General features: G+C 42.4%; 1 protein-coding gene across 21 annotated transcripts in view; it reads right to left on the reverse strand.

Annotated features, from left to right (window-relative positions):
* The window catches only part of klc1b (kinesin light chain 1b), a 55,528-nt gene that overhangs the window by 29,651 nt on the left and 717 nt on the right, over positions 1-25,160 (reverse strand). For 8 of the 21 annotated variants that reach the window (XM_036980946.2, XM_021606083.3, XM_021606092.3 and 5 more), the window contains exons 2-3: positions 8,114-8,383; positions 7,441-7,671 (exon numbers count right to left, since the gene is read on the reverse strand). In XM_036980946.2, coding sequence (XP_036836841.2) covers positions 7,441-7,671; positions 8,114-8,359 — 477 coding nt within the window. In that variant the 5' untranslated portion in view covers positions 8,360-8,383. Of the gene's footprint in view, positions 1-7,440; positions 7,672-8,113; positions 8,384-11,442; positions 11,590-18,802; positions 19,255-25,160 lie in introns of those variants that run through there. The other 13 variants (XM_090235522.1, XM_090235547.1, XM_090235505.1 and 10 more) reach the window with 4 other exon arrangements.

Below are 25,160 nucleotides of genomic sequence, written 5' to 3' on the forward strand. Positions count from 1 at the left end.
CTGGTCATTTATGAACATCTTGGCCATGTTCTGTTATAATCTCCACAGCCAGAAGAGGACTGGCCACCCCACATAGCCTGGTTCCTCTCTAGGTTTCTTCCTAGATTTTGGCCTTTCTAGGGAGTTTTTCCTAGCCACCGTGCTCCTACACCTGCATTGCTTGCTGTTTGGGGTTTTAGGCTGGGTTTCTGTACAGCACTTTGAGATATCAGCTGATGTACGAAGGGCTATAGAAATACATTTGATTTGATTTTGACTTCTGAAAACTAAATAAGATATCAAGATGTGACGCTTATCCTATGCCGGTGTAGATGAGCTGACTGACCGCTTTGGCAGCGACTAGTATATCAGCACCCTGGATCTTACTAAGGGGTACTGGCAGGTTCCCGTGGCTCAAAAAAAGGGGGGAGAAGACTGCCTTTGCCACACATACAGTGCTGTCCCATTACACGGTTTTACCCTTCGGCCTGCATGGAGCTTCGCCTACTTTTCAGAGGCTAACAGCTAGGGTCCTGAGACCCCACAGCAGTGGTTCTTAACCTTGTTGGAGGTACTGAACCCCACCAGTTTCATATGCGCATTCACCAAACCCTTCTTAATTGAAAAAAAAAATCAAATTCAAAACATAGGTATATATTTGACTGGTGCACAAAATTAACCGTGCATCAACATCACTGTGTTCAAAGAACAAAATCATCAAAACATTTTCACACAAAAACAAAAACATAATGAATATTTACTGCAAATCAGTGTGACTTCTGCTGTTGCCTTTCAGAGACCAGTTCAGAAATGCGCGGCTTCACCTTGGCAAGTGCCACTCTCATGTCATTTTCGCAACAAAGTCTGTTCCTTTGCTTTGTTTTTATGTCCAGCATCCTCGAAAAGGATTGCTCGCAAAGATATGTTGTAACAAAAGGTATGAAATCTTTTGATTGAGATGATTGAGAGCTGCGAAGATATCGTCCTTGTACGCTAAAATGAGAATGAACTCAGAATTTTTGAAGCAATCTGCATGACAATGTTGGTGCTCTTGCAAAAACAGGGCTAATTCCACACGCACGGCAAAAACACGATTCAGCACCTGTCCCCGGGATAACCACCTAACGTTAGAATGGTACAGAAGTACCTCGGATTCAGAGCCCATTTCTTTACACAGCTCACTGAAGATGCGATGCCGCAGAGCACTAGTTCACGCAGTCCACTACAATTTTTAATACTTGCGCCAGTTTTGGAGGCAAGCTTTTTGTTGCCAACGCATGCCTGTGCAGAATACAATGCGTAACAATGGTGTGGTGCATCGGCTTTCACTAGCGCACCAAAACCAGACTTTCTTCCCAGCATGACTGGAGCTCCGTCCGAACAAACTGCAGAAACCATATCCCACGAAAGATTGTTGTCTTTGAAGAAGTCATCCACAAGTTTCTTCACATCGGCTGCCTTAGTTGTTGTTGTTGTAAGAGGCTTACAAAATAAAAATTCTTCCTTTATCACGTCGTCTTTCACATAGCGCACGAATACAGCAAGCTGGCTTAGATTGGAAACGTCTGTGGTCTCGTCGAGTTGAAGGCTGAATTTTGCCGGGCTTGAAATCAGATCTGCAACTACTTGAGCCAAGATGTCTTTGCTCATGTCCTCTATTCTGTCGCTGATGGTGTCATTTGAAAGAGGAATTTGGGATAACTTAACTTCGGCCTCTTTTCCCAGCATGATATTCGCCATCTTCAACGCAGCTGGTTTTATGAGTGTTTCACCAATGGTGTGTGGTTTGCCCTGCTTTGCGATCAGGTAAGCAACTTCGTACGATGCTGTGAGGATCGGTTTGTTGATGGGTACAAAGCCGAGAACAGGCAGAGTAGCCTTTTCATCGAATCTGGCTCTCTTCACCTTGAATTCAGCGAGCGTTGTGTTCTTGTATTTTCCATCTCCATGCAGCTTAAGGAAGTGTTCTCTTAGTTTTGCCGGTGCTAGACTAGAATTGCTCAACTTGGCATTGCAAATCATGCAGTTAGGACACTGACTCCCATCACGTTCGGTTATACATGTAAATCCATATTGTACATATTCGTCCGACCACTTTTTTTGCTCAACATAGTAAGTATGAAGGGATTAAAATATTAAGAAAGAAATCACAAGTCGACTACTGAGCGCACCAAATTCCCTGCAGCACAGATAGGCCAAGCAATGTAGCGTGATCACCTGCAGCCAATGATGGCCAAGCGGAGCGTGTCATCACGAATCATATTAATCGGATGTGTGTCTTGACCTCCGCCGAACCCCTGAGACCGACTCACCGAACCCCTGGGGTTCGATCGAACCCAGGTTAAGAACCACTGCCCCACAGTGAGTACTCGGCAGCATATTTGGACAACGTGATAGGGCTGTACACAAAGTGGGAATCTCACCTGAAGCAGCTCAAAGCTGTCTTGGAGGTACTTCGCAGAGCAGGTCCAACCGCCAATGCAAAAACATGCAGGCTGGGACTTGAGTAAGGAGAGTACCTGGCATCACCATCGGGAGGGGCAAAGTCAAACTGCTAGAGAAGAAAGCTCAAGCCCAACAACAGTGGCCACAGCCACAAACCAAGTCTCAGGTAAAAACCTTTGATAGGCTAACCAGCATTCCTAACTATGCAACTGTAGCTGGTCCTTTCACAGACCTGACCATAAAAGCCCCAGCCCAGCCTGGTCAGGTGGACTGACAAAGCGGAAGAAGCCTTCCAGAACCCAAAGGAGGCCCTGTGTTCCAGACTGGTCTTGGTGATGCTGGACTTTGGGGGAGAGATGGTGGTCCAGTTCTGATGTCTCAGACAAATGGGTGGGCGCAGGCTTGTCCCAATAAATATGCAGGGAGGAGCATACCATCCTATATAAATCAGCCGGAAGCTGTGTCCACGAGACCAAATACTCAGTGGAGAAAGAGTGCCTAGGGGTGCTGTGGGCATTGAAGAAGTTAAAGTACCTCCTGGGACAACACTCACGCTGGTCACAGACCATGCTCCTCTGGTCTGGATGTCCAGGAACAAGGAGACCAACAATAGTGTCCAGGTGGTTTCTCTCACGTCCACAGATCTGGGTCAAAATACGGGAATGCAGACGCACTGTCCCGCAGGAACGCAGTGTGGACGACAACCACCTTACCCAGAAAGGGTGGGTGTGTGAGATGGCCACTATATTCCTTCTCGTTGGCTACATCAGCTGGCCAGGAGAGGGGGGTGGCCTGAAAGGGTAAGTTACACACCTGAAAATAATTCACTTGGAAGTTGGGTGGAGACTGTTTTTAACCTGGCTTTGGCCAGATCTGCTTGTGTCCCTGGAGCAGCAAGAGCTGAAACGCTGAGCCCTCTAATGCTGAAAGGGATATCAGACCAAAACGGGACAAGAACTTACCGGCCGTTAATTGGCTGTAGACCTGACCCCAGTAAGGAGAAGTATGTTAGATAAATGTTTTATTTTCTTTGATATGCCGGTAAACAGCTTAGCTGTCCGGTAGCAGAGGGACCAGAAAAACACGTAGAAAGGCTCAAAGGAAGAGCTAGGTTTTTGGTTTGGTTTTATTGTTACCCAGCACGATGGCACATTCTGTTAATGAATAAAAGTCCTGGGTAGTTTCCCTGGAGAAAAGGTCCACCTTGGTCTGAGCTTGTGCTACTTCACACTTGTGGGCCAGCCCGGCACCCCTGACCGCTACAATATTAAAATCACTCATGGCAATCATTCAGTCAAGTGACACTAGAATAGAGAGAGACTGAGAATGACAAGCATATTCTCCTAATTATCTAAACAGCTGCGTCCTGAACGCATGACAGAACGCCATTTCTGAGGCATGTCTGTCTGAGCAGCTGTCATGCGGTTTCTTTACCAGCCATGTTGGAAAAATCTTGCATTCAGTATAATGTCATCAGTACTTATTCTTCAGATATTCTGAACACCAGATATTTTTTCATTCATAGTCATCTCAAGACCAGTGGGAGAAAAAACCTGAACCATTTGATTCCTTTTCAAAATTCAGTTACGTTTTATGAACTAATGACACGACCCAGAAGAGATTTTAAATTCTATATTGTCAGCGTTCTTCAAGAACCCTAGGGGGAAAATCGCACATCCATATGCATTTAAACATTTTCTTAGTCAGGCAACCTCTTCAAAGACCTTAAAATAAATAGCAGGGTGAGGGTTGTGGTCTCAGAGGAGATTAATCTGGAACGGGTCCTGCTGAGTTAAGCAGCAGTAATTGCGTGGGCCATTACAGCTTCAGTGACTGACTAAGGAGAAAGTCTGGTGCATTCAATGACATTCAGTGACAACGTTGCAGATATACATTTAAATGAATCAACCTGACAACTGCCAATTCTATATGACAGAAAATGATCTGTCCTACAAAATGCAGTTCTATCTGAATGTTGTTAACATTGCAACCTTCTAAAACAGACTCACGAATACAGCCAGGGTCATTTTCAATATGCATTAAACAGAAGACAAAGAAAGGACTGAAAAAGGGAGCGACAACCTAGACTTGTCCAATAAGAAACATCTATTTTTTGTTGTAAAACGTTGCATGCCCTAGTTAACATGACCCAGGGGGATTCATTCCAACCACTGGATCAATGAGGCCCTGACCAATCACTTTCCATGAAGGCCATGCAGGTCATTTCCCCTTCCCGGTAAAGACGTGATGGCTGCATTAATCTCACACCATAACCTGTGTGTGTGTGTGTGTGTATATACAGTTGAAGTCGGAAGTTTACTTACACCTAGGTTGGAGTCATTGAAACTAGTTGTTCAACCACTCCACAAATGTCTTGTTAACAAACTTTAGTTTTGGCAAGTTGGTTAGGACATCTACTTGGTGCATGACACGTAATTTTTCCAACAATTGTTTAGACAGATTATTTCACTGTATCAAAATTCCAGTGAGTCAGAAGTTTACATACACTAAGTTGAATGTGCCTTTAAACAGCTTGGCAAATTCTAGAAAATTATGTCATGGCTTTAGAAGCTTCTGTTAGGCTTATTGACATAATTTGAGTTATGGATGCATTTCAAGGCCTACCTTCAAACTCCGTGCCTCTTTGCTTAGCATCATGGGAAAATAAAAATAAATCAGCCAAAACCTAAAAAAATATACAAGTCTGGCAGCGATTTCCATACGCCTGAAGGTACCACGTTCATCTGTACAAACAATAGTACGCAAGTATAAACACCATGGGACCACGCAGCCGTCATACCGCTCAGGAAGGAGACGCGTTCTGTCTCCTAGAGATGAAAGTACTTTGGTTTGAAAAGTGAAAATCAATTCCACCATCCCATCCCACCCATGAAGCACCGGGTGGCAGCATCATGTTGTGGGGGTACTTTGCTGCAGGAAGGCCTGGTGCACTTCACAAAATAGATGGCTTCATGAGGGAGGAAAATTATGTGGATATATTGAAGCAACATCTCAAGACATCAGTCTTGTTAAAGCTTGGTCGCAATTGGGTCTTCCAAATTGACAATGACCCCAAGCATACTTTCAAAGTTGTGATAAAATGGCTTAAGAACCACAAAGTCAAGGTATTGGAATGACAATCACAAAGCCCTGACCACAAAGCCCTGACCTCAATCCTATAGAAAATGTGTGGGCAGAACTGAAAAGGCATGTGCGAGCGAGGAAGCCTACAAAACTGTCTCGGTTACACCAGCTCTGTCAGGAGGAATGTGCCCAAATTCAACCAACTTAGTGTGGGAAGCTTGTGGAAGGCTACCCTAAATGTTTGACCCAAGTTAAACAATTTAAAAGGCAATGCTACCAAATGCTAATTGAGTGTATGGAAACTTCTGACCCACTGGGAATGTGATGAAAGAAACAAAAGCTGAAATAAAAATCACTCGCTCTTCTATTATTCTGACATTTCACATTCTTAAAATAAAAGTGGTGATCCTAACTGACCTAAAACAGGGAATTTTTATTGGGATTAAATGTCTGGAATTGTGAAAAACTGAGTTAAAATGTATTTGGCTAAGGTGTATGTAAACTTCTGACTTCAACTGTATGTATGCATGTATGTATATACACACACACAGTCAAAAGTTTCAAACCTACTCATTCAAGGGTTTTTCTTTATTTGTACTATTTTCAACATTGTAGAATAATAGTGAAGACATCAAAACTATGAAATAACACATGGACTCATGTAGTAGCCAAAAAGTGTTAACAAATCAAAATATATTTTAGATTCTTCAAAGTAGCCACTCTTTGCCTTGATGGCAGCCTTGCACACTCTTGGCCTTCTCTCACACAGCTTCACCTGGAATGCTTTTCCAACACATGCTGAGCACTAGTAGGCTGCTTTTCCTTCACTATGCGGTCCAACTCAACCCAAACCCATCTCAATTGGGTTGGGGTCGGGTGATTGTGGAGGCCAGGTCATCTGATGCAGAACTATGTGGGACTAAGCGCAAATCAGATGGGATGGCGTATCGCTGCAGAATGATGTAGTAGCCATGCTGGTTAAGTGGGCCTATAATTCTAAATAACTTAGGCGTTGCCAGCAAAGCACTCCCACACCATCACACCTCCTCTTCCGTGCTTCACGGTGGGAACCACAAGTGGAGATGATCCATTCACCTACTCTGCGTCTCACAAAGACACCGTTTGGAGCCAAAAATCTCTAAATTTTCACCGGTCTAGTGTCCATTGCTCGTGTTTCTTGGCCCAAACAAGTCTCTTCTTCTTATTGGTGTCCTTTAGTAGTGGTTTCTTCGCAGCAATTCAACCATAAAGGCCACACAGTCTCCTATGAACAGCTGATGTTGAGATGTCTTACTTTATTTGGGCTGCAATTTCTGAGGCTGGTAACTCTAATGAACTTATCCTTTGCAGCAGAGGTAACTCTGGGTCTTCCTTTCCTGTGGCGGTCCTCATTAGAGCCAGTTTCATCATAGCGCTTGATGGTTTGTGAGTGCACTTGAAGAAACGTTAGGTTCTTAATTTTCCGCATTAACTGACCGTCATGTCTTAAAGTAATGATGCTCATTTCTCTTTGCTCATTTGAGCTATTCTTGCCATAATATTGACTTGGTCTTTTACCAAGGAGGGCTATCTTCTGTATACCACCCCTACCATGTCACAACACAATTGATAGGCTCAAACGCATGAATCTCCACAAATTAACTTAAGGCACACCTGTTAATTGAAATGCATTCCAGGTGACTACGTCATGAAGCTGGTTGAGATAATGCCAAGAGTCTGCAAAGCTGTCATCAAGGGTGGCTACTTTGAAGAATCTCAAATATAAAACATATTTAGATTTGTTTAACACTTTTTTGGTTCCTACATGATCCCATAGTTTATGTCTATTATTCTACAATATAAAAATAAAGAAACTCTTGAATGAGTAGGTTTGTCCAAACTTTTGACTGGTATTGTACGTGCATACGTGAATCCACACATTTGTTAACTCACAGTGGGTGAGAGGTCCTCGTCGTACTTCTTGAGCTGGTTCATGAACTCTAGGTGCTTCTTCTCCTCCTCCAGCTGTGCCACGCTCTGTTCGCTCTTCTGCAGCTTCTGCTGTGTGTTGGCCAGCTCGTCCCTCAGCCACTGGTTCTCCTGGCACAGCCGACGCACCTGGGCTCGCAGCTTCTGCTTTTCAGACTCCACCGCGTTTAAGTGGTTGGACAGGGCCATCATCACCTGAGGAGAAGGGGGGAGGAGGTTATCAAACCACTGCACATCACTAGCTGTCCATGGTTCTCTTCAGTCCGCTTTCATCCTAGTTCTCCCTGGTTCCTCAGATGGAGAAATAGCATTAGAGGTAAGAGAACAAGGCAATTGCAGAGAGAGCCTTGTGAAAGACAGAGACCCTAACAGACAACAGACAGCTGTGTTAAGGGTGAATCATGACTGATTTCCTAAGCTTGGTCTAATATACTGTAGATTAAGTTGATGTGTAATATAAGTACCCTCAGAAGTTAAAGCAGCAACCAACTTGAGTCATTTGCAGAGAACCTTATCCCAGATCTGTTATACTGTCTACCTCTAGCCAATGGTAATTTTAACACCAAATAAATTTTGCAAGACAGCATTAAATAGATATGAGACCAAACTACTCAGCTCCTCCCTCAGGCTTACATACCTGTGCTTCTCCAAGGCCCAGCTCGATCATCTCCACAGACTTGCGCAGAAGGCTGGACTTCTCGTGCACCAGGTTAGCCTCATCTTTCTTCAGGCACTTGATGGTCTCCAGCAGGCTGTGCAGGATGGAGTTGTGCTCATTCTTCAATGCCTCCAGGCCCTGGATCACCAGCTTGGTGTTGGAGATTATCTCCTCCTGGGACAGCTTCTCTAGCTTCTCTTCCCTTGGGTACACCATCGTGGACATCGTCTAGTCTACCGTAGGGGGGACCTGGGGGAGAGGAAGGGGGAAACAGGAGGACAAGGGTGGGTTGATGTCTTGGAAGAGAGGAGATAGATATATATGGTTGCAAAATTCCCAGGCTTTCAAAAAAACTTGGTTGGAAGACTCCCCGGAATCTGAAGTTTTGCAAGGTAGATGGGCCCACTCAATGTCAGGTGAAAAGAAATGTCAATTAAATAAAACTATGCATCCAAGTGGGGCAATTATTGCAGGGCATATTAGAAGACAAGTAAACAACACATTTGATTAGTATTCCGACACAGCAGAGTTCACTTACACAGAGCCTATTTAGCCGGGCGTACAATACATAATTATGGCCCCGATTTAGCTGTCGCAGAGAAGTTTGAGATCATAGCCAAAATCACCATGTCGTTGCCACTCGGGGCACACTGACGTCACCGACGCTCGTTTAATGTGAGGGGGTCAGAGACACAATCTGAGGGCTACCAATCCCGTCGGAGCCTCCCCAGACGTCCCAATATTTTCAAAACATGTTTGATCAAAAATTAAACATCGGCACAAAATCTGCAATACGCTTGTAGTGTGAGATGTGCAACTGCAAGTTTTGAGAACTGTGATGAGCAATAATCAATGAGCACGCCAGAGACGAAGTTATCGCATCAACCAGAATGTGTAGACACTTGAACAGGAGCGATGACTACTACTAGTATGATTTCGTGCTTAACCAAAGCGTCAAATCGTTACATCTCTGAAGTTCAAACAATCTAAAATCACTGTTTTCGCGAGACAGCATGGTATCGAGATGAAGAATCTTGTATTAAGTGACCCGTCTGTACAACATTGTTTAATGTGCACACCACTACATTGGCAGAACAGGAAAGACGGTTGTTTAAATTGAGAGTCTCAGCGATGTTAGGATTTTGAAAGTCGGGTTGTGTACGCCCCGTATAAGCCTAACAGTCCCTATCCACAGAGAGACGGGAGAGGGTTTGACTGGATTGAAGTTCCAGAGCCAAAGTACAGCACCTCCTTCACTTTCCATGCTATGCATGTCAAAGTTAAAGCCTCAACCTCTGGCCTCAATTACAACGGATTCAATCTTCACACTACTGATCAGTGCGCACTGTCTCAGCAGTCAGTGTCAGTCAGGTATGACAGGAGTGGAGCTGGGTACTGTCAAATCTATACTGAACAAAAATATACAAAACGCAACACTAAGTGTTCTTCCCATGTTTCATGAGCTGAAATAAAAAGAGCCCGTTATTGTTCCTTGCGGACAAAAAGCTTCTCTCAACTTCTTTGTACAAAATTGTTTACATCCCTGTTAGTGAGCATTTCTCCTTTGCCAAGATAATCCATCCACCTGACAAGTGTGGCATATCAAGAATCTGACAAACAGCATGATTACACAGGTGCACCTTGTGCGGGGGATAATAGGACAATAAAATATGCAGTTGTGTCACACAACACAATACCACAGATGTATCAAGTTGAGGGAGCACGTAATTGGCATGCTGACTGCCACTAGAGCTGTTGACAGATAATTTTATGTTAATTTCTCTACCATAAGCTCCGTCCAACATCGTACCATAAGCCACATCCAGCCACCTGGACAGCTGATGAAAATGAGGGTTTGCACAACCGAAGACTTTCTGCACAAACTATCAGAAACCGTCTCAGGGAAGCTCATCTGCATGCTCGTTGTCCTCACCAAGGTCTTGACCTGACTGCAGTTCGGCATCGTAATCGTCTTCAGTGGGCAAATGCTCAGCGTCGACGGCCACTGGCGCGCTGGAGAAGTGAGCTCTTCACGGATTAATCCCGGTTTCAACTGTACCTGTGCAGATGGCGTGTGTAGGGGCGAGCGGTTTACTGATGTCACTTTTGTGAACAGAGTGTCCCATGGTGGCAGTGGGGTTATGGTACGGGGCAGGCATAAGCTATGTACAACGAACAAAATTGCATTTTATCAATGTCAATTTGAATGGACAAGAGATCCCGTAACAAGATCCGCCACCATCCCCTCATGTTTCAGCAGGATAATGCACGGCCCCATGTCGCAAAGATCTGTACACAATTCCTGGAAGCTGAAAATATCCCAGTTCTTCCATGGCCTGCATACTCAGACATGTCACCCATTGAGCATGTTTGGGATACTCTGGATTGACACGTACAACAGCATGTTCCAGTTCCCGCCAATATCCAGCAACTTCTCACAGTCACTGAAGAGTGGGAGAACATTACACAGGCCACAATCGACAGCCTGATCAAACCTATGCGAATGAGATGTGTTGCGCTGCATGAGGCAAATGGTCACACCAGATACTGACTGGTTCTCTTTTAAAGCTATCTGTGACCAACCGATGCATATCTGTATTCCCAGTCATGTGAAATCCATAGATTAAGGCCTAATTCATTTACTTAAATTGACCGATTTCCTTATATGAACTGTAACTCTGTAAAACATTTGAAATGGTTGCATGTTGCATTGATATTTTTGTTTAATGTAGATGAAAAAAAACATGAACACAAAACATCAGTCTACATCTCAGTGGCTCAGTGAACCCGCCCTTCACAGTGACAGGCAGGCACGATGTCATCTCTCTGCTCCAGTCATGACACAGTAAGCGTAAGACTGAGGATGCGTGACTGACAAATTAACACATTTTCTGGACATACAATAAGAGATGAAAGGATTCAGAGACTTCATCAGTGAGATGGGTCATTACTTGTATGCTGTTAAAATTATGCCATGACTAACAAATATACTAGGATTAGGCTAGGCTACTAACTGCCCAAAGTGAGTCACTACTGCAACCTTAATGAGTACCCTATGAAAGACATTACTCACTGTTCTGTGTGGCCTTGATAGAAGAATGTTAGACCCAGCCTTATCACAGATAACTACAACGGCAAAACAATTAAGAAAATTGTATGCAAAAACAGGCGAGACAAAAATTCTTTACAAACTGTAGGCCTGTAGGCTGTAACACTGGCCTTGTTTACTTCTCAGCTGCTCTTATTCCTATAATTTGTATAGACTTCATGTACACTACAGTATGTGGAAGGTGAACTTGTCTATAGACCTGCTTTCCATGATGAACAGCCGTGGGGGAGAATGGGATAGGCAAATTCTAGTGGATAGGCTGGCAGGCGGGAATGCTTTGGGCCAATCCCAATAACACCAGGTTCAGAGCAGGACAGGGCTGCAGTTGGCCGGCTGTGGACTGAGGGCACACAGATTAGAGGTTGACCAATTAAATCGGCATGGCGGATTAATTAGGGCCAATATCAAGTTCATAACAATCGGTAATCTGCCTTTTTGGACGCCGATTACATTGCAATCCACGAGGAGACTGCGTGGCAGGCTGACCACCTGTTACACGAGTGCAGCATCAAAAGGACCTTGTGGATGCAAGGAGCCAAGGTAAATTGCTAGCTAGCGTTAAACTTATAAAAAACAAAATCACTAATTAACTACACATGGTTGATGATATTACTAGGTTAACTAGCTTGTCCTGCATTGCATATAATTAAAGCGGTGCCTGTTAATTTATCACCGAATCACAGTCAACTTCACCTTTGCCAAAAAGGTGATGATTTAACAAAAGCGCATTTGCGAAGAAAAAAAAAGCACAATCGTTGCACAAATGTACCTAACCATAAACCTGCATATTTAGTTAAAATAAATGTTAGCAGGCAATTGTCACTGCAAGCAGAGTCAGGGTATATATGCAGTAGTTTTGGCCTCCTAACAAAGACCGTATTTTACATAATTATGACATGACATTGAAGGTTGTGCAAACTAACAGCAATATTTAGACATAAGGTTGCCACCCGTTCGATAAAATACGGAACGGTTCCGTATTTCACTGAAAGAATAAACGTTTTGTTTTCGAAATGATAGTTTACAGATTTGACCATATTAATGACCAAAAGCTCGTATTGCTGTGTGTTTATTATAATTAAGTCTATGATTTGATATCTATCGAGCAGTCTGACTGAGCGGTGGTAGGCAGCAGCAGGCTTGTAAGCATTCATTCAAACAGCACTTTACTGCGTTTGCCAGCAGCTCTTAGCAATGCTTGAGGCACAGCTCTGTTTATGACTTCAAGCCTATGAACTCCGGAGATTAGGCTGGCAATACTGAGGTTCCTATGAGAACATCCAATAGTCAAAGGTATATGAAATACAAGTGGTATAGAGAAATAGTCGACGTGTCATAATTCCTATAATAACTACAACCTAAAACACCTTAACTGGAAATACTGAAGACTCGTGTTAAAAAAGGAACCACTGGCTTTTATATGTTCTCATGTTCTGAGCAAGGAATTTAAACGATAGCTTTTTTTTTTAAATTCTTTTTTTTTTTTTACACGGCACATATTGCACTTTTATTTTCTTCTCCAGCACTGTGTTTTTGCATTATTTAAACCAAATTGAACATGTTTCATTATTTATTTGAGACTAAATTGATGTATTATATTAAGTTAGAATAAAAAAAGTGGTAATTGTTCATTCAGTATTGTTGTAATTGTCATTACTACAAATACATATATACACATACAACTTTTTTTTAAAGATGTATTTTTTTACAATTTTTAAATCGTCCGATTAAATCGGTATCGGCTTTTTTGGTCCTCCAGTAAAATCGGAGTTGAAAAAAATCATAAATCCGTCAACCTCTAACACAGATGGAGCCTTATGGAGGGTGTCCGTCTAGTGCCAGGCTGTGGACTTCAGTGACAGGCTCAGGAAGGCCTCCCCCTGCCTGACTGAATGACTGGCTGACTCGGGTCATGGATAGTGGACACAGAGTGGACGGCATGAATCATGAGCAGTTGGAGGAATGGATGGTCAGGTCACTTAAAATGACAGATACAGTTGAAGTCGGAAGTTTACATTCACCTTCACCAAATACATTTAAACTCAGTTTTTCACAATTCCTGACATTTAATCCTAGTTTAAATCCCCTGTCTTAGGTCAGTTAGGATCACCACTTTATTTTAAGAATGTGAAATGTCAGAATAATTGTAGAGAGAATTACAGCTTTTATTTATTTCATCAGATTCCCAGTGGGTCAGAAGTTTACATACACTCAATTAGTATTTGGTAGCATTGCCTTTAAATTGTTTAACTTGGGTCAAATGTTTTGGGAAGCATTCCACAAGCCTCCCACAATAAGTTGGGTGAATTTTGGCCCATTCCTCCTGACAGAGCTGGTACAACTGAGTCAGGTCTGTAGGCCTCCTTGCATACACACGCTTTTTCAGTTCTGCCCACAAATGTTCTATAGGATTGAGGTCAGGGCTTTGTGATGGCCACTCCAATACCTTGACTTTGTTGTCCTGAAGCCATTTTGCCACAACTTTGGAAGTATGCTTGGGGTCATTGTCTATTTGGAAGATTAATTCACGACCAAGCTTTAACTTCCTGACTGATGTCTTGAGATGTTGCTTCAATATATTCACATAATTTTCCTCCCTCATGATGCCAGCAAAGCACCTCCACAACATGATGCTGCCATCCCCGTTCTTCACGGTTGGGATGGTGTTCTTGGGGTTGCAAGCATCCCCTTTTTCCTCCAAACATAAATGGTCATTATGGCCAAACAGTTCTATTTTTGTTTCATCAGACCAGAGGACATTTCTCCAAAAAGTACTATTGTTGTCCCCATGTGCAGTTGCAAACCGTAGTCTGGCTTTTTTATGGGGGTTAAGGAGCAGTGGCTTCTTCCTTGCTGAGCAGCCTCTCAAGTTATGTCAATATAGGACTCATTTTACAGTGGATATAGATACTTTTGTACCCGTTCCCTCCAGCATCTTCACATGGTCCTTTGCTGTTGTTCTGGGATTGATTTGCACTTTTCGCACTAAAATACGTTCATCTCTAAGAGACGGAACGGGTCTCCTTCCTGAGTGGTATGACGGCTGTGTTTATACTTGCGTACTATTGTTTGCACAGATGAACGTGGTACCTTCAGGCGTTTGGAAATTGCTCCCAAGGATGAACCAGACTTGTGAAGGTCTACAATTTTTTGTTGTTGTTGTCTTGGTTGATTTCTTTTTATTTTCCCATGATGTCAAGCAAAGAGGCACAGAGTTTGAAGGTAGGCCTTGAAATACATCCACAGGTACACATCCAATTGACTCAAATTATGTCATTTAGCCTATCCGAAGCTTCTAAAGCCATGACATAATTTCCTGGAATTTGCCAAGCTGTTTAAGCCTACACTAGGTGCCAGTCATAAGACTGTGCTATCTTAAAGAAGATTTTGGTAGTGAGGCATTAAGGTTTTTCATGTATGAAAGTCTAAGAGAAAGGTCACTGTTCCTGCAACATTGTTTTGACCACATTCACATTTTCGTATGGTTTAAACATATTGCAGATAGTTGTTGTAGAGCTAACTGATCTGTCAAAAGTGCCTGAAGTCCCCAGTACAGAAAGGAGCAGAGTATGACCTTAGAAAATGTCACAGTCCACATGTCAGTAGCACTGTTCTGAAATTTTACCTTTGTCGGGTGTCCAGTCAAACATCTTTTGACCAATGGGTAAAATAATGTTTGTGTAGATAGTCATCTAAGAAAACCAGTGACCCAATCTCATGTTTCTATCATAATCTGTTTTAAAAGGGACAAAAAAAACAAAAAAAATAGTGTATATATATAAAAACTCAGCAAAAAAACAAATGTCCCTTTGTCAGGTCCCTGTCTTTCAAAGATAATGTGTAAAAATCAAAATAACATCACTGTAAAGGGTTTAATGCAGTTAAATTGCAAAGAGAGGACACGGTCTAGACATACACTACATGACCAAAAGTATGTGGTCACCTGCTTGTCAAACATCTCATCCCAAAATCATGGGCATTAATATGGAGTTGGTCCCCCTTTGCTGCTATTCCAGCCTCCACTCTTCTCAGAAGAGTTTCCACTAGATGTTGAAACATTGCTGCGGGAACTTGCTTCCATTCAGCTACAAGAGCATTAGTGAAGTCGGGCACTGATGTTGGGCGAGTAGGCCTGGGTCGCAGTCAGCGTTCCAATTCATCCCAAAGGCGTTCGATGCGGTTGAAGTCAGGGCTCTGTGCTGGACTTTATACACCTGTCAGCAACAGTTGTGACTGAAATAGCCGAATCCACTAATTTGAAGGGGTGTCCACATACTTATGTGTACATAGTGTATCCCAGAAGGGCCGGGCCATGAATGAACAGGAAACTTTTTTAGAAAGTCTCAAAATGAAGCCAGTCAGGAGACAAGATTAAACATGTTTTTAGGAGTCCACTAATCCACTAATTTGAAGGGGTGTCCACATACTTATGTGTACATAGTGTATCTCAGAAGGGCCGGGCCATGAATGAACAGAACTTTTTTAGAAAGTCTCAAAATGAAGCCAGTCAGGAGACAAGATTAAACATGTTTTTAGGAGTGCTAGAATTGCCTACAAAATGTACAGAAATAGCATGGTGGCTTACATCAAGGTGTGTTTACTTTTCAAGACAAGAAACCTGCAAAACCTGCTTCTTTGCAACTACAGGCTAATCCTGTAGGCTAATGAAATACCAGGTGACTCCAGCAGTAGCATAGCCAGAACCTCTGACTTCTACACACTTTGCCATTGGGCAAAGAGAAACATTTGCAGTTTTATAGCTAATCTCATGCAATTCTACACATTTTGCCATGAAGCTGAGAGAAAATAGTGCTGTTTTAAAGCTAATTAAAGTTCAATTATAGGTGTGTGTTGACAGTGATAAAGGCAATAGATTATGAGCAGTTTTGTTTGCTAAGTGAACAAATTAAGTAGGCAGTGGCATGGTGCATACAGCCAAAGAAGCACAGAAACATATGCCTTAATGCAGTCATATTTGTGGCTTATTGCGGGTGTGGCTTTTAGCTTATTTTTGGCCACCCATCCCATGAGAGTGAATGTCATTCAAGTTCATCTGAATGTCATTTTAGTGCACTGCTATGAATTCTGATGGTGTTTGTATGTTTAGGTAAAAATAAATGTCCCATTTGGAACACTGACAAGTAGAGCATAAAAAATAACTTTTTGTTGTTGTTGCGCAATGTGATTGGGTGGACCTGACTCCCCAGTGGGTGGGCAGGACTCCAGTAGTTTGACTTCTTATCGAAGGTTAAAACGTCAGTGGCAGAGAAGGATGTGGCTGTGTGCGAACAATAACTTTGCATAGGCTAGTAGTCTATAGGCCTTATCTTGCTTTACAAACAAAATGACTGTATAATTCCCCTTGCCTAGGCTATATGACAAATTTCTACCTGAACAGAAAATGACAGTCAAACTAAGCCAGGAGGAGCCAAACGATTAGGGTAGATTTTGAAAATCAACTGTTAACACACACACACATGCAAACAAAAACTTGAATCCAGTGAACGGAGGAGAAGGGGGATTTAGAGAAACACTGGATAGAGTGAGAGAACATTACAAGCCTCTCACCAAGGTTGCACTGAAAGGGAAAAAAGGATTACAAACATGAAACAGCAGTGCCACAGAAGCTAAGTTTCTATGTTTCTGGTTGATGTGGTGCTCAAAGCTTCCCAAGCTAATATTTCTATGCTATTTGAGCTCAAACAAGGAAACACATTCACAAATCATGCTGTTGGGGCTAATAAAGTCTCACTGTGAGACTTCCACTTTTATGGATGAAAGGATACAAGTCTCAGAGGCTCACAGCAGCGACAGACTAACCAGGGTCTCAGACAACAACAAAAAAGGCGTGAGCTATTGTTTCAAGCGGTAAGGCATCACTGTGCAACAGTGTAAGAACAAACCCCCTTGAGTTATGATTACTCTAGCAAGGACTTCTAGCTACTCCAGTAAATGGCTATTAGATCATCAAGAGCTGTGAAAGCTCAAACAGAATTCTTACTGGTATGTAAGGACTCATCTAGAATCCAACCATTTCAAATTCAAAATAACCAACAAAAAAAAGGAGTTTGGGAGGCAAGTTGAAGTTTGTCATTAGTATTTCCCAGGAGGCAGAACTGAGCGATTTCTGTTAGATCGGCCAGTTGCAAAGTAAAAATTGCCTATAATATAAAAATGTATGAAAACATGATAATTTAAGGTTAGGGTTAGGCATAGCACTGTGTTTTTTTTTGTTTACAATGTGACCTAGTCATCACCATTGATTACCAGGTACTAGGGTGGTGTAATAGACACAAGCAAGTAGCGTTCATTACCTTTTTCCATACTAGCACCAGAGGGTGTCCAGTGATTATGGTAAAGTAGGCTCTAGTGCAGGGCTCTCCACCCTGTTCCTGGAGAGCTGCCCTCCTGTAGGCTTGTTTCAACCCCTGTTGTAACTAACCTGAGTCAGCTTATCAAAAAGCTAATTGTTAGAATCAAGTTGCACTAGATTAGGGTGGAGAGAACACCTACAACAGGGTTGGAGTGCCCTGTTCTAAGCGCTTTTTTTTGGGGGGGGGGGGGGGGTGTCTCCATCACCCAGGGTGACATGAAAGACTTGTGAAGAGCAGAATCAACAACCTCTGCATAATCAAAACAGCTGAGGTGTTACCTGCGGAAGATGTTAGTCCATGTGCACAGTTAGCCATTATATATAAAATGACACCCTCAAGTCAGAGCAGGTCTATAATCCCCTATCAGGGTGCCAAGGAATTCCATTGTAGGTTTATCTGAGGCAATGAAGTTTGCACAGTACAGTAGCTACTACAATAGTCTGCGGGCATGCTTAGACATGCTGACACCTATTAGCAAAAACACAGGCTATCACGCGCCACTCCTAATGAGAAAGCGATGCTCGTTAGTTACACCACACTGCAGGTCCCTGCATGATAGCCTACTCCTGCCCATATGTAGGCTAAAGACTAGCTAGTTCTGTTAATAAGCAGATGGGATAAGAAAAGTGGGAGATGGTGGCCCATGTGCTAATGATGATGATATCCAAGCAGTTCAAGCAAAGTAGCTACATTGTAGAAGAAAGGTTAGATGAATCAAGTCCTACGTAATTATCCTGATGCTTACATCTAACCTAGGAACAAACTAGAGCTAGGTTAAAAATTGGTAAAATCTAAATCACACAGAAGAAAATCAGTGAGTATAATTTCCATCAGAACATTCTTCAGGCAAAATACTTGACTAAATGACATGTTGGCAGTATTTTTCTAGACATGACACTAACCAGACATATGGTTATCAAAACATCTCCCCAGTGTTTTCAGTTAACTTGACATGGACGACGTAGAAAGGCCCACATCTAAACATTCCAGCAGAAAAATAACCAGACGCAGAGAAAACCATTTAAAACGCTGAGAAAATGTGTTTCATAAGAAACCTCATCCCAAAATGTCCTGGTCCAAGAGTGATTCCTAAACACCGGCACTAAACACAATCTATTAAGTCCCTGTTTCGTTAATATGTACCGACGTTGAAATAAAGCTAACTCAGTGGATCAGAAAACCAACCTCCGTTTCGGCAACTGATAATCAGATCCTCATCACAAGGACAGGCTGTTGAAATAATGACTCCGTCACCAGCAATAGACCCGAGCACAGTCACCGTAGCAACAGCATCACAGAAAGACGAAGGTTAATCCAAAGAGAAAGAGACTGAGTGAGGCTCTTTTGGATGAGGGAAGAGAATCACTGAATGGATGGAAACAGCTAGGCAGGGCAGGGATAGAAAGGAAGGAGTGTGTGTCTGTGGTGGAGAGGATGGGAGAGCTCTGTGCCTGCAAGACTGTGACCTTCCCACTGACTGAGAACAGCCAGCCTCAGCATGTGGTGACGGAGCAGGCATCAGAGTGTGGAGCCCCACCCTCACAGAAGAGCAGGTCAGGTGGGGGTAGGGGGAGGGGAGAGGGAGCTGTCCTGATCAAGAGAGCAGACACTGCCTCTGCTCTGCAGCCACCACCATGCACAAAACACTAGCAATATTGGGAATCTGCACGCACAGGTTTGGGCACGTTTGCCAGTTCACATTCACATACCATTATCCAGGTGGAGTAAGGTCACGCAGACATAACGCAGGCTATTTAACAAAAACAGACATTCAGGCCACAAAGAATACACAAACACATTGCCTAGGCTACAGTAGGCGAACTACAATGTTTTCTTCAATCACAGGATTTTCAATATAAAGCTATTGGCAGTGCTATTTTGGTTATTATAGTTTGACATTCTGCATCAATAATATGGGCAACATTTTGTTATTGATAATGAAAGAAGTGGGAATGTTGTTCCCTTGTCATATAATTGCCACATTTAATATAAATATAGCATTAAAAGAAATTCCCCAGATATTGGTTGTTTTGGCTATTGGCTGCACAGATCAAGGTCACTGGCTTATATGGAGTCTCGCTGCAGAATTCTGTGGTAGCCATGCTGGTAAATTTTTTCCTTGAATTCTAAATAAATCACTGACAGTGTCACCAGCAAAGCACCCCCACGCTCCATGGTGGGAATCACACATGCGGAGATCATCCGTTCACCTACTCTGCGTCTCACAAAGGCACGGTGGTTGGAACCAAAAAGCTCACATTTGGACTCATCAGACCAAAGGACAGATTTCACCGGTCTAATGTCCATTGCTCATGTTTCTTGGTCCAAGCAAGTCTCTTCATCTTATTGATGTCCTTTAGTAGTGGTTTATTCGCAGAAATTAGACCATGAAGGCCTGATTCACGCTTTGCTTTATCTTGGCCAGGTCGCAGTTGCAAATGAGAACTTGTTCTCAACTAGCCTACCTGGTTAAATAAAGGTGAAACCCCCCCCCAAAAAACTGTTGATGTTGAGATGTGTATGTTGAACTCTGAAGCATTTATTTGGGCTGCAATCTGAGGTGCAGTTAATTGTCAATTTCTGAGGCTGGTAAACCTAATGAACTTGTCCTCCGCAGCAGAGGTAACTCTGGGTCTTCCTTTCCTGTGGCGGTCCTCTCATCATAGCGCTTGTTGGTTTTTGTGACTGCACTTGAAAAAACTTAATTTTCCAGAATGACTGACCTTCATGTCTTAAAGTAATGCACTGTCATTTCTATTCGCTTATTTGAGCTGTTCATGCCATAATCCGGACTTGGTCTTTTACCAAATAGGACTATCTTACCACAACTGATTAGCTCAAACACATTAAGAAGGAAAGAAATCCCACAAATTAACAAGGCACACTTGTTAATTGAAATGCATTCCTCACCTCATGAAGCTGGTTGAGAAAATGCCAAGAGTGTGCAAAGCTGTCCAGGCAAACAGTGGCTATTTGAAGTAGAGGTCGACGGATTATGATTTTTCAACGCCGATAGCGATTATTGGAGGACCAAAAAAGCCGATAACGATTGAATAGGCCGATTTATTTGTATTTTTTTTGTAATAATGACAATTACAACAATACTGAATGAACACTTACTTTAACTTAATATACTACATCAATAAAATCAACTTAGCCTCAAATAAATAACGAAACATGTTCAATTTGGTTTAAATAATGCAGATACAAAGTGTTGGAGAAGAAAGTAAAAGTGCAATATTTGCCATGTAAGAAAGCTAATGTTTAAGTTCCTTGCTCAGAACATGAGAACATATGAAAGCTGGTGGTTCCTTTTAACATGCGTCTTCAATATTCCCAGGTAAGAAGTTTTAGGTTGTAGTTATTATAGGAATTATGACTATTTCTCTCTATACCATTTGTATTTCATTAACCTTTCTTTGACTATTGATGTTCTTATAGGCACTTTAGTATTGCCAGTGTAACAGTATAGCTTCCGTCCCTCTCCTCGCTCCTCCCTGGGCTCGAACCAGGAACCCAACGACAACAGCCACCCTCGAAGCAGCGTTACCCATGCAGAGCAAGAGGAACAACCACTCCAAGGCAGAGCGAGTGAGTGACGTTTGAAACGCTATTAGCGCACGCTAACTAGCCAGCCATTTCACTTTGGTTACACCAGCCTAATCTCGGGAGTTGATATGCTTAAAGTCATAAACAGCGCAATGCTTGACGCACAACGAAGAGCTGCTGGCAAAACGCACGAAAGTGCTGTTTGAATGAATGTTAACACGCCTGCTTCTGCCTACCACCGCTCAGTCAGATACTTAGATACTTGTATGCTCAGTCAGATTATACGCAACGCATGACACCCTAGATAATATCTAGGAATATCATCAACCATGTGTAGTTAACTAGTGATTATGATTGATTGATAGTTTTTTATAAGTTAAGTTTAATGTTAGCTAGCAACTTACCTTGGCTTACTGCATTCGCGTAACAGGCAGTCTCCTTGTGGAGTGCAACAAGAGGCAGGTCGTTATACTGCGTTGTAGTGAAAATCTGTCGTTCTGCCACTGAACGAGGCAGTTAACCCACCGTTCATAGGCCGTCATTGAAAATAAGAATGTGTTCTTAACTGACTTGCCTAGTTAAATAAAGATTAAATAAAGGCGTAAAAAAAATAATTAAAAAAAATCAGTGTCCAAAAATACCAATTTCCGATTGTTATGAAAACTTGAAATCGCCCTAATTAATCGGCCAGTCCGATTAATCGGTCGACCTCTAATTTGAAGAATATCGAATATATTTGTGATTTGTTTAACACTTTTTTGGGTTACTACATGAGTCCATGTGTTATTCCATAGTTTTGATGTATTCCCTATTATTCTACAATGTAGAAAAATAGTAAAAATAAAGAAACTCTGGAATGAGTAGGCATGACCAAACTTTTGACTGGTACCGTATATTACGGACCAACATTGCTTATTCTATTACTTTATGAATTTGTTATAATTATTTACTTTACGATTTTGGATTATGTGTGTATTGCTAGGTATTACTGCACGGTTGGAGCTAGAAACATAAGCACATACGCAAAAATAACAACTTATAAACTTTTAGTTGATAGTGAGTGTTTGGGTGCAGGTTGACGTCGGTCTTGAATCCTGACCTGGAGGCAGAACTGAGCGATTTCCACCAGATGGGCCGGCTACAAAGTAAAAAATGGGCTATATCGTAAAAATTTATGAAAACTAAAAATGTGCTTTTCAGTCTTAATTTAAGGTGAGGCATTAGGGTTAGCAGTGTGGTTAAGGTTAGGTTTCAAAAATATTTTATGATTTTGTGGCTGGTTGACTCCGGCTAGTGGCCACTTCGCAAAGCTGCCTCCAGTGCAAGATTATTGACAATACATGTCACCCTGCTGTTTGGGTGTGGTACGCTTTAGCCTGACATCTCAGCTTTGAACTAACTCACCACCCACGGTATAGCCAAAACATCAATAGGCTATGAGATTAATCTTAAAATTACCATTTGTTACAACAATAAAAAGAGAACAATAGCACTGCAAAAACAAGCCAGTTTGACTGAAACCAAGACCTCTGTACCATCTCTCCAGAGAAGCATTTCCTGTCCGCTTGCTCTGGCTGCTAAACACCAGTAGATAATTCAATCTTCCTGTTTACTGCACACACACACACACACATCTCTTCCTCCCCAGTGGTACCAGACACAAAGAAGCGTCAGCCAACTGGGAGGGTGTGGCAGGACATGGGACAGCTGAGAGGGAAGTGCCCATGACACAGCTCCAATTCAATAATCTGCCCTATAAGCCCCTGCCAGACCGCTTTAGGGAAGCTTTTTCCACATATGGCAGGTTTGATGGGGTCTGTTTGAGGTAGGCTGGTAGACACTGTGCTCTCTCTGTAGTCTGTAGTACAGACAGTGGCCTCACAGATAAAATATCAAAAGAGTTAAGTGTATTGCTAAAGCGAGCCAGATGTGCAGCAAATCAGATGGCACAGCATATTCGTTGGCTTCTCTGTACACGTATTGTTTGTTTACAATATAGTGATGGTTGACTTCATATGCACAGATATGAAGACAGAGAAAACAATATTTGCCTATAACCTTTAAATTCATATGCCTTGTGACCCATGATATATAGGTCTAAAGGCCAACACAATAAGACAGTGGCCGAATAAATTCAACCACACCTTTGTTTTATCACAAAACTGGATAACAACCTCTGTCCAGTGAAGTCCACAATGCATATTGCATGTACAGTAACATGACCTACAGCATGGACAAGCAAGTTAATGTTCCTAACATTTTCGGACCACTAAACTATTAATTTAGAAGAGAGTTACCGTAAGTCGTAAAGAAAACAGGAGCTGCCTCCACTATTTCAGCACAATTTCAACATCAAATCACCTATGCTTAGTCTAATACAGTGTCTTCACTGACATGTTCAACCTCTCCCTAACCGAGTCTAATACCTGCATGTTTCAAGCAGACCACCATAGTCCCTGTGCCCAAGAAAGAGAATGTAACCTGCCTAAATGACTAGCGCCCCGCCCCGTAGCACTCACGTCAGTAACCTTGAAGTGCTTTGCAAGGCTGGTTATGGCTCACAAACCCATCATCCCGGAAACCCAATCCAATTTGCATACCACAGATGACACAATCTCAATCGCCCTCCACACTGTTCTTTCCCACCTGGACAAAAGGAACACCTATGTGAGAATGCTGTTCATTGACTACAGCTCAGCGTTCAACACAATAGTGCCCACTAAGCTCATCACTAAGCTAAGGACCCTGGGACTAAACACCTCCCTCTGCAACTGGATCCTGAACTTCCTGACAGGCGGTAAATGTAGGCAACAACACATCTACCACGCTGCTCCTCAACACTGGGGCCCCTCAGGGGTGTGTGCTTAGTCCCCTCCTGTACTCCCTGTTCACCCACGACTGTGTGTGCAAGCACTCCAACACCATCATGAAGTTTGTTGACGACAACGGTGGTCGGCCTGATCACCGACAACTGCTTAACCAATTAATCCAAAAAGGTTACACTGCTGCTACTCGCTGTTTATTATCTTTGCATAGTCACTTTACCCCTACCTACATGTACAAATTACCGACTAACCTGTACCCCCGAACATTGGCTCGGTACCGGTACCCCTGTATATAGCCTCAGTATTGTTATTTGATGCAACTTTGTTTGTTTATTTGGTAAATATTTTCTTAAACTGCCATTGTTGGTTAAAGACTTGTAAGTAAGCATTTCATGGTAAGGTTGTTGTATTCGGCGACAAATACCATTTTATTTGAGTAGCTAGCAAGCAACAAGATATGCTAAATAACCTATAAAAAAAAAAACACTTGCGGGCAAATCAATTAGATTTGACCATTCAGACAAGTCACATGGCCAGGAATCAGATATGTATCTGAGGCTAGATTTCCTATTAAGATGGTTTGAAATGTGGCTTGAAATATACAATTCCATGTGCTTTTTTGGATGTTAAGACTGCAGGAATAATAAGATTCCAATATGCAAATAAATAGGATTGGAGTCACTTCAAACTGCCAACGCGAACATGGCTTTAGCCTGAATCACAACCATTCCTGGAAGTATTGTGATGCTGCATCTCTTGTTTTAGAAACTGATGACAAAATGAGAAAAAAAAATTTGTATAAATGGCACTAGTCACAACCACTAGCTGCGTTCAGGGAACAGGGAACGGTTATCCAACAGGGAACTTGGGAGCGCTAGAAAGAGGTCCGAGTTCGAGTTGGATAACCGTTCAAATCACAAGTCAGAGATATTCAAGTTCCCAGTTGTTTTGAACGGGGCATTGATTGAGTACAACTACGGCTGGTAGTGACTTTTCGTATCAGGTTAGGAGAGCATTTTCGCTAACCCTTTTCCTAACCTTAACCTAATTCACCTAGTTAGCTAGGTTCATTATTTTAACCTGCTGCGTAAGTTCTCCTTACCTGCTACGAAAAATTCACTTCCAATCGTAGCTGTAGTAGTTATACCACAGCTAGAACAATGACTAAA

This window comes from Oncorhynchus mykiss, chromosome 1 (assembly GCF_057628025.1).
Source record: "Oncorhynchus mykiss isolate SJ-2025 chromosome 1, ASM5762802v1, whole genome shotgun sequence".
Lineage (NCBI taxonomy): Eukaryota > Metazoa > Chordata > Actinopteri > Salmoniformes > Salmonidae > Oncorhynchus > Oncorhynchus mykiss.